At 37.9% G+C, this 17340-nt stretch overlaps 1 protein-coding gene across 2 annotated transcripts in view; it reads right to left on the bottom strand.

Annotated features, from left to right (window-relative positions):
* Positions 1 to 17340, bottom strand: part of NALCN (sodium leak channel, non-selective) — a 229631-nt gene that overhangs the window by 11997 nt on the left and 200294 nt on the right. For both annotated transcript variants that reach the window (XM_069007795.1, XM_069007806.1), the window contains 12 exons: positions 17173 to 17304; positions 15225 to 15392; positions 14010 to 14114; positions 13204 to 13310; positions 11238 to 11358; positions 11056 to 11154; positions 7514 to 7607; positions 6874 to 6980; positions 6401 to 6475; positions 3525 to 3644; positions 2471 to 2539; positions 161 to 309 (listed from right to left, as the gene is read on the bottom strand). In XM_069007795.1, the coding sequence (XP_068863896.1) occupies positions 161 to 309; positions 2471 to 2539; positions 3525 to 3644; positions 6401 to 6475; positions 6874 to 6980; positions 7514 to 7607; positions 11056 to 11154; positions 11238 to 11358; positions 13204 to 13310; positions 14010 to 14114; positions 15225 to 15392; positions 17173 to 17304 (1346 nt within the window). The remainder of the gene's footprint in view (positions 1 to 160; positions 310 to 2470; positions 2540 to 3524; positions 3645 to 6400; positions 6476 to 6873; positions 6981 to 7513; positions 7608 to 11055; positions 11155 to 11237; positions 11359 to 13203; positions 13311 to 14009; positions 14115 to 15224; positions 15393 to 17172; positions 17305 to 17340) is intronic.

The raw sequence follows: 17340 nt of genomic DNA, 5'->3' as shown, positions 1-17340 counted from the left end.
AGGACTCGACAGTGTCTCCTATCAGAAATTACGTTTAGAACTCTTCAGCCAGATCTGCAGATCTGTCTGGCTTTTACCACAGATAAACTTCTCTAGCAGAATGTGATTTCTTCAGGCTGTTTAAAGAACCTCCCCATGAGGTAGGAACTATATACTGTACCTGTTAATGTTCTCTCCATATTTCACTGTACCAAATAACACCACTCCAGCAAAAGCATAACAAAGAAGCAGTAAGAACATGCCCACTATGATGAAGAAACTCTTGTACATGCTGACAACCACAGTCAGGAGCAGCATTTTTAGTGTCACCTGGAAGGACAGAGAAAAAGCAGTCCATGACAGCATTCAGGAAAGCAAAGATAAAAGAGAAAAAACAGTTCTTACACTTGCCATTTTGACAACAAATCCTTTATACACATTCATTAATGGATGAGCTCAGTAAAATGGTACGTTATGAATGTGATTTGAACTGTGTGTGCTTTTTATTTGTTATAGACATCAGCACATCTCCCTCATTTACAAGGTCAAGATGTTGCTCCTCAAGAAGTATATGTAGGATATGCAGTGTAGGATAGTACCGTGATGGTACAGCATAAGCTCAACTATAATATTCTAGGACCAGTATTTTCCTGAAGTATCAGCATTAGCAATGCATGAACAGTGGTGCAGTAAACTACTCTGGGCTTATCTGAAAGTGATCCTAACTGTTAGACAGAAACCACAGGTACTGCAGCCTATCTAAAGGACTGTGTTCATGTATAGAGAAGGGGATTTCCTTAAGATCAGTACAGCTTCTTTAAGCTAGTAATTTCTCATGGAATTTTGTGAAAGACCAGGGACACCTTCCAGAAGCCTTCCAGTACGTAAAAGGGGGGTGACAAAGGAGCTGGAGAGGGATTTTTTACAAGACCATGCAGTGACAGAATAAGGGCAAGTGGCTTTAAGTTGAAAGAGGGTAGGTTTAGATTTGATATTAGGAAGAAATTCTTCACTGTGAGGGTACTGAGGCACAGGAACAAGTCGCCCAAACAAGGTGAGGATGACCCATCCCTGGTAGTGTTGAAGGCCAGGCTGAATGGGGCTTTGAGTAACTTTGTCTAGTGGAAGGTGTCTCTGCCCTTGGCAATGGGGCTGGAACGAGATGATCTCTAGGGTCCCTTTCAACCCAAACCACTCTGTGAGTCTATGATTCTGCAAAGTTGGCCAAAGAGCATAAGATGAGAACATAATTATGAAAATTTCATAGGCTGTAGGCCTTGATAATAGGTATTACTTTCCCATGCATGTATATTTTATATTTTACTCTTGATAAATTTATTGCCCTAGATTGTCCTAACACCCTTAACTACTCTGGATGCAATGAAAAATTCCCTTTAATGGGACTGAGGGCATCATTTTTCTTTATAATTGTGCCAAATTCCTGCTGACCTTTAGTCATCACATTGGATCAGGACAGATAAATTAGTGAAACTGACACAGTTTGTAACATGAAAGTACAAACCAATAGGTTAAAACTGTGAAAAAACTTTACAATCAATCAGAAAGCTTTGAAGGCAATCGCTTGGTCTGGCAGCATAGGAGAAGCAAGGATTTTTCATTTGACTTCCAAGGCTCTACAGGCTCTGTGTAGTCTGACTGAAAGAAAACTTTTTATCTTTACTGAACAAACCTTTTGACTTACTGTTCTTAACCCTGGCAACCTAGTACAGCAGTCTTTTTATCATTTACTTTAATATGTCAGACTTCACAGAAAATATTTGGATAGTCTAAGAAGTTCTACAGCAAGGGAATGCAGTGTCACCACTTGTTAAATAAGTGTGTTTGTTCTCTGCTTATGCTTATTCTGCCAGTCTTCTCTCCATTACACCAGAGAAAATCCAAACACAAAAGAAATGTAAACTTGAGAAGTGACTTGCTTTGTCACCATTCCAGTGTTTCCAGAAGAACATCTTGGCCCAAAATTGTTTTTAAATTGAATGTAAATCCTTTACTGTGACAAGACATACAGTGTAAAGACATAAGACACAGACCTGCACTCTGGAGGAAGAAACTTTTTTAAGAGAGCACTATCATATCAAAATGAGTGCATTCAACCACCACTACAATAGTCTTGCAGCGAAAATAAATAAAGAGCATGCCCATCACACCTCACTGAAATGGAAAGGGCTGAAAGTAGCATAGTGTATGTTCAGAATGGTAGAGAGCATTTTTAAAAGCTGCAGTATTGCAGCTGCATTTTGTTTTCTTAAAAAAATTAACTTTTCCAGTAACCATTGCATTATTATACAATATACTTAAAATCCTGACATTTTAAAGACAGCATGTGAAGTTGGAGACTGCTGCTTGAAATCTCCTTTTTTTTCTCCTAGAAAACTGAACCTTACAGAATTTTCACTAGAGATGCACAGCATCCAGTCCTTTAATCTATACATGAGCACTGCAATAGTTGTAGTTCCTAATTTGTACTTACATGCTTCCCACAAATGGAGAAAAACCTGAAGACAATTACACATGCCCCCATCATGTACGTGTACGCATTCTGGAACACAAACACAGAAGACTTAATATATGGTCCCCCAGGAATCTCTTGAACAGATCACGAGAACTGATTTTTTAGTAAAGTAGGGCAGTTCCCATATAAAATAAATCATAAACTAGTAGCAACAATATAAAGAACACAAACCCACGTCAAGCCAAAGAAACGTCAGTCCTCTATTAATTATGTCCATCAGGCCCAGTGTACTCATCTAGGCAATTGCTGGATTATAGAAACTCCTCAGGCCTTCCAAGCTACTTAGTAGCTCCCTGAGCAAACTGTGAATGTCAGGGCAAAATGACTAGTCACACAAAACAGAACAGAAACAAACAGAACTTGGGGCAGACAAGAGAGAATCCTGAAGACATTATAAGGTTGTGACTTTGACAACTTGTGATTGATGACAAGTATCAACCACCCCTTCTCCTTCTCCTGTAAATAAAGAAACCAGGAGTGTAGTCAAATTTAAAAAACATGTGAAATGAAGGGAGAGCTGATTTCCTCCCCTCTCCTTCATGTGTGTTCTTGAATTAAACACTGCCCCTTAACCAACACCAGTGGTATAGAATTGCTGTTGGGTTTGGGAGGGTTTGTCTAGTTCAGCAATTTTGAACCTATGTCTTCTTCCAGTTCTCTGCTCCTGTTTGTATTCTGTACCTTGCCTCTTTCTTCCTTCATGCTCATAAGACTGTTAGCAAGAACTCTCGCTCTCTTCAGTCTCCTTCCTTTCCTCACTTACATCCCTCCAAAAGACTTGTTTTCTACCACATTTACACACTCTAACTTGTACCAGTAAGACAATTTTTGCACTACATGATTGTCCAAGACAATGATTCATTCTTCTTAGCATCAAACTTAGTTTCTTTCGAACATATTTCAGCCTTATTGAACTCTCAAAGGTTTATCTGGATATATAGCACCAATCCTACTGCTGGTGCTTAAAGACAAAACAATTTTAATCACTGGAATTGCATTTTGTATATCTTACCAGTAAGGCAAAGTGAAGTATCACCCATATAACTCCAAGAGATGTCACCAAGAGATCATACCGATTTCTTCTGCTTTGCCAGAAGCCAGAAGGAGACATGGCAATAATCTTCATCGTGACCTACGGATAAAAAAAATTCTAACTTGTAATGAAGAAATGATTATTCCTTGCCATGACATCCTCTTCCATTCCCCAAAATGTTTGATTGGGTCCATTTTATGAAATAGTTTCAAACAATGAGGGGTAGATTTCACATCAGCTAAATATTCCCATGTGCACTAACTGGATAATAGTAGCTTCCCTTGGATGGAGGAAAACTGGCACTTGTGTAAGACCACAGATGACCATGGGATAAACAGCATTCTGAAATGTCTCTCTGTCTCCATCAAGTATCAAAGACAGGAGTGCAGCTTACCACCGAAGACTTAATGATTAATGTATAGATTGCTGAGGTGAATGTGGGCTTAAGATAGCTTAAAGTTAAACAAGTCATGTCAATAACATAGCTAAAAGAGGTAGCAGTATCCTAGCTAGCTAACTGTCTGTAAGCAAGCTAAAATGACATAAACACATCTGAACTCAGGAATATAATTGTGTTCTGCAGCAACCACAGTTCAAATTAATTAAAAAGCTTTCCTATATTGCAAATATTTCTTGCTTTAAGGAATACTCCGTACTCAGAATCATCTCTAATCAGCAGCATGTAAGAAAAAAAAGCTAAGAACAGTAAAGGCAGTACGTTTTACAATGTACCTGGTAAAAGACAGCTTCCAAAGTGCTTGACATTTCCAATTTAGGTAACAGGAATGCAGATGAGAAGCTCAAGAATAGATACTAATAGTCACAGAAATAGTCACATCAGGTAACAGATACCAAGGTAGAGCGATGCATGTAAAGGGAACGCTTAAGAGTTTCTCATATACAAGTTGTATTAAATCTCAAAGCAGGTTAAGAGTCACTATAAAAAGGCTATAAATGTCAGGAATTCATTACATTATTTTTTCCATCCCACCTTGCAACCCTGCCATTTAACATTTCTGAAAATGAAACCAGATATAAGAGGACGCTAGCTTGAGGTAAAAGGCTGATTTTCCAGTTAGCTTTTTACCTTATAATGTTTTCTGAAGCCTGACTACAAAGTGAACAATGTGGTCTCTGAATCTCTAATTACCACTTGAGTTACCTAAGGTATCTTGACTCCTTATACCAGATTTACAGTCACCTGAGATGCCCTAGGGACCTGAAGATGGATGGATGGATGGGACTTGCAAGGATGACATAAGACCTGTAAACATCCCTGGCATTCTGGAGTGGCTAGTGGAGGTAACTGAAATTCACCCTTCATCTCCCTTGATCACAGTAACAGCTTAAACACCTACCTCACATGTAGAATTTAAATACCTAGCTTCAGGTGTCCATAATCTTGAACTGAATACCACACCATGGAAATAAAAAAAATCACATCTCCCTTTACTCTGTCATCATCAGTGTGGTAACAAAAGTGAGGTCTTCAAATTTTTCCTATTTTCTATACCACATATTTATGATGTAAGCAGTAGAGGTTTAAGGCTGAATCAGGAGATGTTAGGTTGGACACAGGACCATCAGCTATGCAGAAAGCAGACAGCAGACTCTGAAACCAGACTGTGCTGCACTAGGGAAGATCCTGGTCAAGAAGCTGCTTCCTCTCTCCATAAATTGTGTGTGCACTCACAGTGTGATAGCTTGCCTGTTGAGACAGTCAACAAATTTTTCTTGGCTCTGACAGAGCTCCTTTGAAATTCTAGAAGTGTATTTGTTTCCCCTGGCAGTATAAGAGAAAAAAGTATTTCCAAAGACATAGTTACTAGGTAAATTAAAACCTGCCTGAGTATGACACAAATAAAACTTTTCTGTGTTTGCACAGTCTCTCCAGAGATACTGATTTCTCCTGAGTAGGGACAAAAGAAGCAACAACATGGACATACTCTAGCTACAGCTGCTACAAGGTCTTCACTTCATTGTTTATTCATCACTGCTGGCAAAACCTATCAATGGAACATGGGAACTGTCATATTGGATTAGAGCAGTGGGAAACATAGTCTACTATCCTGTTTCTGATAGTGGTCAGTGTCAGCTATTCAGAGGGGACTGACAAGAAAAGTAGTCAACCAAAAACTTATAAAGAATTGTGTACTAACCTAACCACAGAGGAACCATCTTCTTTAGCATCATAAGTGGGTGCTTTGTTACACTATGGATATCCTTATACATTAAAAAATACACGTTTTTCAAAATGTGTTTAAATCATTAGATTCCAGTCTTATGAAAATAGGCTAAATACACCTTGCAGGGATTGTAATAACAATATTCTCATAGATAGAGAGCTGCTACCACACAGGAGCCAGATTTGTGCAACAGAAGATAGACAACATTGGAGCTGAGGTGCAGCTTATTAAAAGATATTAAAATGAAGTACGATACTTAAAACAAAATGGAGAAAGGTTTGATTTTTTCACAGCTACAGAATAGTGGGGAACACATCAGGAAAAACATAAATGAATGAAGCAGAACTTCCATTAGACAACATAGACCTTTTGTTGTATGGAGGGAAGGTAACATGAGAAAAGAGTTCACCAGGTTCACCGAAGCACACTGTTAAATACTCAGACTTGAATATATATGCAAAGACACAAAGCTCAAGGTTGTAGAGAAGTATGACTATAACACATTTAAGTTTCTTCTTAAATGTTTAAAGACAAGTGACATGGAGAAACCCTGAATGTATACATTCAGAAATAAACACCACAGTGAAGAATGAGAAGCATCCCTAAAGACAAAATGAAATATATAAATACAAGTCTTAATCTCAAGAAGTCATAAATATACTACTTTACCTCAAGGACAAAAATGAAGGTGAAAACAACAGACATTGTTGCTAAAGGCACCGTCACTGGATCTGCAGCATCCCACTGAAAAGCAAACATAATCCATTCATAGAAGAATAGCTGTTAAACAGAATAAATGCCTCTTCATTGCCTTAACTTTTCTTGAGGGTTTTGTTATGAACAGATTTCACTTTAAAATATACTCAGACAGGAATGGCATCTCAGTGTACTCTTCTCTCTCAGATTTACAGCTTAATTAGAAATTAAAAACAGTGGACAACACTACAAAAAGGCAGAAATTGACTCAGCTCCACATTACAACTAATCTACAGTGATCTATGCCAACTGAGATTGCTGTATCTAGGAATCATGTTTCCTCGCATTCATCACACTAATGGCTCAACTGATCATTAATTGGTGTTTGGAAATGTGCAACACATGCTGTACTACTGTAATGAAACATTTAAAAGAGACACAATTACCTTAACTGATAACAACACAGACTGGGCCAGAACAAGTACAGCAATAGTTCTCTTAAAAAATGGATGCTGAGTTATATCATACATCTTAGCTCTAAAGCCATCGTTATCTGAAAAAGAAAGAGTTCGAGGAGGAGAGCTAAAATACAAAATGACATTTCCCCCTTATTTCTTGCCATATTTTCCATGTTCATTAGAGACAAATTAATCCTTTCCCATTTTCAAAATACATTTCTAATTTTCTGACACAATTTTCCATATCAAACAGGGCTTCTGAACATATAATTTCAAATACTGAACACCAGTGTTGCATGAAAGCTTTGGTACTTTTACGGCAAGTGCATCATTCAACTGCTGTCAGGTTAATACATTCCATTCATATCATTACAGCCAACTGCAAATATTTTTCATTTAGAAATTCATTTTTTCATTAAGGCTTATCCTAAAACCATCGAAGCACAACCTTTTTTGGGTTGATTTTAATAGCCTTATGGAGAGATCTGTAGTTGGAGCCTGTTTCCACATTAACTTATGCACAACCTCCTAGTGGCCTCACGATTACAGTTTTAATTTGAATTGCAGACTCCTGGGGAATTACGAACACTAAGGCTCAACATGAATAAAATCAAAATATCTTTGATACCCGGACGAGGTGGGAGATGAAGAGGTTGTGCTATCTTCAGTCTGCTTTTCAGATCCTCCCATCGTCTCTGATCTACAGTCAGTAAAGCTGTCCCCTTAATAAACAAAGAGAAGCATATAAAAGCTTTTGTCATTTAACAGCTAGAGTGTTCAACACTACAACATGAAAACATTCTCCTTGGTGCCTGACATAAAGTTACATACACAACTTCCCTTAAATAACACACTGTTTGGGGAAAGAAGTCTGAAGTATCAGCTGTTACTCAAGAGGATTTCTGGATGCATTAGCTGTGAGTTTCTGGGACTCCACTCAGCAGGCACAGTTGCTGCCCTGTGTAGCAGCAGCCCAGTGTGGGCAGTGAAACACTGCAGGAGGTCTTCCATTTGACTGAACGTCATTTGCCAGGAAGCAGAATGGTGGATTTTGTCTGGACTTTGCAGCAGAAAATCCTGTGGCTTGCTAGTGCTACTAGTTTCTTCAGGGAAGGAGCCTTCCAGGACACCACCACTGCTCTCCACAGCTCTTCTGCTTGGGGTGTAATTGAAATAAAATAATAGTATGCTATGAATCTACAAGAATTCTCCACAGAGGAAGCTCAAAGAGAAGACACACCGTTAGTGTGGGTGGTAGTAATGCATGTAAATGTTCACATAACATAGCAAACTTCAAACAGAATTCAATGTTATCTAAAATGACCTTCAAAGCAAAATAAGTTCCTTATCACTTCAGAGAACTGTAAAATCTCTTAGAAGGATTCTAGAGTTACAAAAACAAAGGAGACCTTTTCAAGGTAAATGTCAAAAGCCTATCTCCCAGACACTTGGCTCCTGTCCCTGTCAGAAAAGAGCCGCACTGAGCTGGGTGAGGGCTGGCGTGATCTTTGGGGCTTGCTGGGCATTGGCTTGTGTAGATGCTGGAACTGTGGCTGGTTGTGCAACTGATAAGGTCAGGATTTCTTCCTCTTAGTGATCATAATCTCTTTATAGAGCTGTGTCCCTAGATGGTACCCTGGGAAGAGGTGCCTTCCAACACACTGTGGACAAAGTGACAGATGTAAAGGTGCTGGTTATTCCTGTCAACCCCAAATGACACCATTTAGAAACACGGATTAAAAGACAACACCTTAATGAGCATGTCTGGTTTATATTCTTGGAGAGCCTTCACTGCAAACAAGACAAAAGGTGGCAAAAAAGAGTAGACTTTTGTAAAATCTAGAAATAATGGTGACAAATTGCTTTGTTGCTCAGAAACTGCCAGTTCTACAAGCAGGATCATCATAAGGGAACCACAGTGCAGAGCACTGCAAGCAGATCTAGGGCTGGAGGAGCTGTGCTTGCATTTGGACTTCAGCTCAAAGTGCTAGCTAATATTTTAGTTGATCACATCTTCACTGCTGACTGAACTCCTGGAACTTGGGAGCTGTGACAAGTAATAGGTGGGAATTGAAATGGGGTTGGGGGTTGGAATAATTTGGGCTATGGCCCTGTCACTGGTACAACCAAGGACACAGCCCAGAGCTTGCTGTGGTACTTGCCAGTCCAGCATTTCCACAGCTGCAGTTCCAACAACTCATTTGAAAAACTAGAGCATATCTGAAATTGTAATATTTTTTCTTTTTAGAAAATTTAGAAATTTGTTTTCATGTAAAATAGTTTATTCAGTAATTGTCCAACTCTGATCCTTGTCAACAACTCCTGTAATTGTTCTAACCATATATCAGCCATGAACTTTCTAAAGAAAATATCTACTTTAAACACTAATATATTGGTCAAGTAACTAGTTTTAAGGAAATGCAACCTAATCTCACACTGTGGATTGTTTTGCTCTCACTCTCTGGGCTAGTTGCCAGCCATCTCTCTACAATTTTCTTTTTAGTTTCTGGGCATTTCTTCACTCTACTTGAATATTAATTGGGCTGAAACTCTTGCCCACTTAATTAACATTAATCTTTTCAACTCAAATCTGAAAACATTTTCTTTTCCCTATAGTAAATACATAAAAAGTAACAAGAAGTCAAGAAAAAAGAAAGAAAAACAAACATTACATGCCACTGCCAGTTACTAAGAATCAACTGAAGAAGCTGAACCAGAACATATAAAAGACTTATACTTTAAGTATCATGTGAACTCTATAGAAATACTGCCTGATGCGCCTGTTCCCTGTAATTTACAGGGAACTGTTACTAGTGACCAAGGACAAAAAGCATAAAGCTTTTTGTATTCATCTGTGTATTGACAAATTTGAAGGAAGAGTAATATTGCATAGCTGTACAAGAAGTGACAAAAGCATCTATAAAAATCCAGTGGAATTCTCATACTGTAGAAATTTCAGTTTTGTTAATTCACCAGTCAAAATTTAGTGAAGAAGAAAAGAAATTATTAGCACATTGCTCCTTGTTCTCTAGAACAGATACATTTTAACAGGAACGACTGTACTTCATCTCACCAAAATTATACAAACATAAAAATACATTCAGAACAGGAGAGATTTTAGGCAATTTTTTTGGCTCACAATCTTCTTGACCCCATTTCATGATGCCCTGCTTGCCCACATTAATGCACAGTAAAGTGCTGCTCAGCTCCTTTCCAGAAGGAGTGAAGGGGTTTCCCTGATGGACAAACTCAACTGTTGTGTTTGCTGCTGAGCTCGGGTCAGGGCCATAGCCAGCACCCAGCTCCAGCATGAGCACACTGGGCTGTCTCACACATCTCCACACCCCACAGCTGTAATCATCCTTTCCCTCCCATGCCACAAGTGATAAAAATATCCTATCTCATTATTTTTGTGACCTTGAACTGAAAGATGAAAAAAATTAATAATTTTGTCTTGATGCCTCAGAGGCACCATAATAGGCTCAGAAAAAACCCTCAGATTAAAGGCTGTGCAGTATATGTGCAGCAGTCCCATCCAGAGAATTCTACCTTTTAACAAGTGTAGACATGAGCTGCTGGGAAACAATTCCTCTGGGGGCAGGGTTTTCTCCTTTTCAGGGTAATCCAAAAAGCCCATGTGAACTTGCCTAGAACACTAGCTACCTTTTTATTTGAGTGATGGACAATTATTTCTACAATGTACTCTGCTGTTTGTAAGGAAAAAGCCACTCAGCTTTACTTTGGATCTGAAATACTGCAATGGGAGGGTTCTAAAGAGACTCCTTAGTTGCAACACATGGAAGCATAACATGTCTTTTATCTGCCACCACGTGTGCCTACATCAAGCTAAACAGCTGCATCTGTAAATACATCTTGCTTTATGTTCAATCTCTATCTAGCAGCACAGCTGCACTATAAATAAACTCTAACAGCTTTGTTAGAGTGTGTGATGGATTGCTGTCATCACAGGCTTCAATTTTGTAGCAAGTATGGATCAAGTGTATCTGAACCATATTTGCAGTCTTGCAAAATGTAAGATTGGTAAGGCAGTACTAAAGACAGCCTTATCAGGTAACGTAGACAGCATAATATCAGTTTCAGATTTCTTACAGAGCCAGTTCTCCACTCAATAAACCCCCCTCACTCAGAATAAACCACCTCACTTAGTACCTTGTTTTCATTAAAATTAGCGATGACAACTCCAACAAAAAGGGTCAGTCCAATCATGCAGCCAAGGAATACAAAAACATGGATGTAGATTCCATGGATCTGAATAGACAAAAATAAGTAATAGTCAAAAAAAATCATAGTTATTTGTTGTAGAATTAAAAGACTCTGATGTGTTTCCTTACCGGACCGACACGATGAATAATAACATCTCTGACTTCCACCCAGCCTTTTAATGAAAGAACTTCAAATAGTGCCAGCATTGCATTGCCCACATTGTCAAAATTAAAATTCCGAGGATTTGCCCTGAAATGCAGTACACAAATAGGTGTAACTTCAGCAGCAAAGTTGTCATTTCTTACCTTGATTCTTCATAGTGTAACACTTGCAAAGTTGGTGTGAAACCTCTGAAACATATCAAAGTTTCATATCAGGAATAAGAAAACAATAGCAACAGCAATAAATATGTAAAGCAGAACTTTTTAGATCCCTGTGTATGTTTTGTTTTTTTACTCAGAATCTGACTCACAGTAATAAAGCTTATAACGTGTTCAAGGCCAGGCTGGATGGGGCTTTGAGCAACCTGGTGTAGTGGGAAGTGTCCCTGCTCACGGCAGGGTGGTTGAAGCTAGAGAATCTTTAAGATCCCTTCCAACCCAAACCATTCCATTGACTCTATGTTGCTGCATTTTAATGCTTTTGCCAGTGACATAAGAAAAATACAGAATTCAAGAAAACAATCGATCTGATGGCATTGGCCAGATTCTAAAATAAATTTATTTGCAGGAGATAATTCTCTCACACACATAAAAGATCTGGACTCCAAGGTCAGTGAGATGGTTTAGAAAATGCTGTTCCCTATTTCATTATCATGAGGAACTGATAGTATAAAGCAAAACTTACTGAGAGGACATCACATCTTCTTGGCTTTCCTATACCATCTGCTCTGACCTTTTTTATCAGTTGAGATTCAAGACAATGTTTCCAGCTGAACATTAAAAGTACTCTCTTTGGGCTAGGTTAGCACTTTGCTCTGCCTCTACAATCTGAGCCAGATAATCCAAGGAGCCCAATGAGTTTTTGACAGTTTATAAGGTAAATAGTTGTATTCCAGAAGAGTTATTAAGTGTTTGGTGCTTCTGGAATCCAACCATTCAGTGAAAAGAGAGCTCTCAGATGTAGATACTTCTTTTTAATGCAGTCCTTATACTAATATCTGGCTCTTGAAAATCTGGCCTGACAGCCAACAGGTGGTATAAATGTCTTTGCGGTAAAACATTTTTCTGCAATAACAAAGCATTCCCCAAAGTTTACAGTTATGCTGATTAAAACAGTTTTTGCTTATTTCTGGATCAAGCTGAACAGGATTGGATTTGCTTACTTGAGGAAGAATTTCTCTGAAGTATACAGAAACAAAGACTTCTGCAGATGTCAGAGTTTCACTGACTGTTCAAATCACAGCATACTATTTCATTAGTGTAGGGTGGCTCTGAATCTACCACTGCTGGTACATTCTTTATCCACAGACATGGCCAATTAAAATAATTGTAGCTGTTACGCTGATTTTGCAAAATGCCAACCAAGTGAAAAATATAAACAATTAAAAAGAGTGAGTTTTGCCTGTTCAGGTGTTGGAAAATACTAAATGGACTTCATCAGAACACTAATCAAAAACATACATTAGCTTTTAAATAATTTTGACTGCACTTCTGAACCAGATAGACCACAAGGATTCCCTGCACTGGAAAAAGAAAGAAACTGCTAGCTGGCATGGTTGATGGCCATAGAAGAGAAAGGCTGTTTTTAGACATGATATGATCATTTGTTTTTATGGGTAGCTGTAGGCAGGTTGATTTCCATTTCAAGAAAATAGCTCCCACTGTAATAATAACCAAATCAAATCTAATTCCTATATAGGTTCAGTACCTAGCAGGTTTTTTTTCTTCCTTTCTGTTTATGAAGTGGAGGTTAAGTCTGGAAAATTTCATATTTCTGGCATTTTACTAAATATGCCAGAATTTTTACACTTAATATCATTTGAGTTACAATAAAACCCCTCCACATGTAATTTGATGTCATCACATTTGAACCATTTTTCTACACCAACAGCTGCATTTTTGAAGAAAGATAGGCCAAAGTGTAGCAACTCACCAGACTCGTGGCACCCAAAATCCAGGCTTTTTCTCTCCAGGTCTTAACTTTAAATTGAGATTTTTGGAAACACTTACATTTATTCTGAAGATGCCATGACAATCTTCCTATAGTGAAATAAACCACAGACTGAGATTAAACAGAAGCCTGTGAGAGATGCCAACATGGCAGCATAAATAGCACATTTGCTGCGATGGGAAAGCAATATACACAGAAATGCAGGGTTATTTATAAGTCTGTGATTAATAGTCATGGACCTTTACCCACATGAGAAATACATCTTTCCTTCAGGACTGACAGTGCAGTACAATTTGCAAGATTACGTAGCCTTTCACCTCTTTCCTAAAGACCACTGCTCTCTTTAGGTGATGATGATATTTCTCCAAATGAAGTAAGAAACACAATTAACTTTCTCCATGTAACCCACATGGCATCCCCAGTGATGTAGACCTCTAGCAGTCTAACCTGTTTTTCAGTTGTGGACCTAGGAATGCAAAGGTGTCATTTTCCATGATTAATTCCACTTGCCATCCAGTCTTTTGCAGATAACATGGCATTCATTTGACAATTTTTTTTTAAGACAGTCTCCAATATTTGGACCTGCTTTACTTTTTATATGGAAACTCATCCTTACCCTCAGTTTCTGACTCCTTTATCACCTTTCCCTCCATCATCCTGCTTCTGAAGAAGAAAGAGCCCAAGATCTCTATTTCTCATATGATAGCTCTGATTGCCCCACTAGCTTTCCCCAGCAGGTGAAAATGGCACAACGTACCATTATTTGGAAGCAGAAAAGCAGTTCTTACCCTAGAGATGATGTGAGGATCATTGCATTTAGCCAGTTTTCCAGCAAATAGCTGCACTCCAAAGCTTGCGAAAACAAGCATTAATGTCAGCAAAAGAATAGAAACCTGTAAAAATGAAGTTGTACTTGTCAATCTCTTCTTCTGCAGACTTGAAGAAGAGGATCAGCTCCCTTGGTGAACTGCAGGGAGGATTGTTTTGTGGCATAAACCTGGAGATACAGCTTTTGTAACAGACATGTTACTTTAGGTTCTGATCCAGTAACCAGGTGCTGTGTTGTATTAGTCTTATTTTTGACATAGGATCTAAGAATTGCAGATAAGGATGAAAGCTTTCTTGCACTCAGTGTACTACCTTGCTAAATTCTGTATGCATAAGAATTGCCACTCACTTTAAATACATTGTTTGAGTACTTGCGTATGTGCTGCTTCTGTTTTGCTGATTCAGGCTAATTAAGCTGATTAAGCCGTTGTTAGGTATTTAATTCCAGGATAGCTCCAATAAAGATAAGCATGAGCAAATTAAAATGTAAATATCTTTAACAGAATACAGTATCTATGAAATGCCCACTAGCTTTTTACTTTTTGTCCTTGTTCTATTACTGTCTACAAGTATTCTGTAGCTTAGTGTTTTATAACAACCTGACCTAGTAAAGCATTCTGTTAAGGAATAAAATGGCTGTTGCTTAGGCTGCCCAATATCACATAGGGTCCCAAGACAATAGATTATGTTCTGATCAAGCAATTGCAGACTCCATTGTTGTTCTTATTACTATAAGTGCATGACCATGATCGTAATAATAACAAAAAAGATGTAATGAACAACTGTATTGTTTTTGGCTGCCTCTCAAAAAACTTGAAGGTAGAGATCTGCAGCTCAGAAATGCAGAGCTGCCATCCACTACTACTCATCTTCCTTGACAAACTAGAACTGTGAATAAGGGGTAGATTTTTTTTCACTAGTCCTATGTAATTATGACCAAATGTATGCTAAGCAAGTAATATAATTTATAAAAGAATTATTACAGCAGCTTTATTCAGTATGAGTTACTTATATTCTAATTTTTAGCCTGTTGTGTGGTCATCTGCAGTGACAGCCACAATGAAAAATAAACAGACAACCACAGTGAAAAGAACAGAAAGCATGAATTTTATATCAAAATGTTAACTTATTACACCTTCATACATTTTTACAAGAAAAAAATAATTGGCACATACCAAAAAAATTTCCTTAAAGCCACTAAACAGCTCTCGCACCACTTTCCTCATCTGAGGGACCAGTTTGAAAATTCGAAGAGGTCGGAGGCAGCGCAGCACCATTAGGAGCTGAGCTCCAGATTTGGCAGGGACGTTCTGAGGCATCCAGCACAGGAATATCAAACTCACCTGGAGGTAACAGGACAGGAAGAGGCAAAGAAGGATCAGGCTTACAATGTCTTACCTGGCATAGACACAACACAGAAGGTCAAAGAACACTTCTCTGCCTTAAAATTAAGGGAAAGAATAAGGCAAAAAAAAAAATCTTATTTAGAAAAAGGGCTTGGCTCACTTATGCCCTGGCTTATTGTCCTAACTAATGGACATCAGCTTGTCTTTGTCTCCCCCTTTGACTCAAAATCTATTTTATAATCTTAATCAGATAGAGTAGTTCCCAAAGGAAAAAATCAATTAGGCTGATTCAAAACACGGACACAACCTATATTCTTGGAGCAGGCAGCATTATGTCTCTCCCTCCTTCTCATTTCAGACATTGTACCCTGAAACTGAGAAATCCTCACCTGGAAAGTCTGTTAACAGTTTTCCTGACAGTTTTTCCTACCACTTTGTTACAGGCATAAGTGGTTTTGTCACCATGTGGTTTCATCACACGAATGTTATGTATTTGAAAGTGTTTTCAAAGAGCATAGTTGTGTCATGTAGCCTGAACAATCTCTGACAAATGGTTATTGATTTAAAGTCTCTTAAGTGCTTCTTGTTTTTTAAAAGCCAGTGTTATTATAGGGGGACAGAGGTGAGAGTATAACAAAGAAGTAAGTGCACAAAAAAATGGAGGATCAAGATGATATCACCAATGATTTAAAACATAATATAATTTAAAAAAAACCCCAATTTTAAAAGACAACCATTCCACCAAAACAAACAGACTTGCCAGTGCTTCTGACTTTCTTCCACATTCTTTTAACATCACCACAGTCACATTTGGAATATTCAAATTACACCACCTAAATTTTCCTTCAGACAAGCAGAGGGATTCAGAGAGATTTCAAGAAACTAAAGCACATAGGAATTGTGCATACTAGAGTAGGAGTTTTGTACAAGTATGCATATTTTTATTTATGCTAACAATGGAATCTTTGATACAAATTGGTCATGACAAATTTTATGCAGCACATCTGCCTGGTGGATTAATCTCTGAAAGATTTAATCTAAATCCATCAAAGCCATTTTTCTCAGTAATTTCTTCAGTTAGAAATTATTTCATACTCTATTATACTGAGCACTGTTTTTGACACATTCTGTGGTGTTTACTGTCATATGTGAAGAGGAAATGGACATCATCCTCTTGTATTTAAATGCAAGAGATTTCCCAGAAAAAAAGGGCACTATTGAGAAACTTTTCCCTGAGAACCACGACTGATAGATATGGGATATAGAAAAATGTTGCTTTGCTTTCTTCTACAGCAATACCAGCAACAAAGATGTGCCCTCTGTCAAATGATAAAGGCTTTTGAAACACCTTCAGTAAAGCAGGAATATTGTTGAGAGGGGAAGAAGCAACTAGTATCTATGAAACAGGTAAAATAAAGATTCTCCTGCATAAAAATGCTGAAGCAATGTCAGAGATCTTGAATTTACTCTGAAGGAACATCAGATCTGATACTAAAAACATATCAACAAATAAAGAATTAAAAGGGGCCATACAATGACCCCACACTAAGTTGCCAGGTGTTTATCACATCAGTGTATTTTTAGATGTGTAAACAAGTATTTGTACAGATAATTGATAGGACTGCACATGAAAACAATGGTGTCTGAACACAAACTACACTACTGCATTTGTATCATAGTACAGAGCCAAACGTTTTCACACTACTAAACATTTATATAACCAAATATATAAAAATTAAGAATGTCACAACAAACTTCAATAAATATAAAAACTTACAAGATATATAAATATGTCCATAACTCCTCCAAAGTCCCTAATGACAGCTGTTGGTGTAAAGAACAAGCCATCTGCCATAATCTTCAGATTAAGCTCAATACTCATGAATATTACAAAAACATACTCAGCAATCTGAAAATCAAAGCAGAGAACAATCATAATTTAGGA

The sequence above is a fragment of the Aphelocoma coerulescens genome, chromosome 1 (assembly GCF_041296385.1).
Source record: "Aphelocoma coerulescens isolate FSJ_1873_10779 chromosome 1, UR_Acoe_1.0, whole genome shotgun sequence".
In the NCBI taxonomy this organism is placed as follows: Eukaryota; Metazoa; Chordata; class Aves; order Passeriformes; family Corvidae; genus Aphelocoma; species Aphelocoma coerulescens.
The sequence above is the reverse complement of the archived record's forward strand: the minus strand, read 5'-3'. Positions and strand labels throughout refer to the sequence as shown.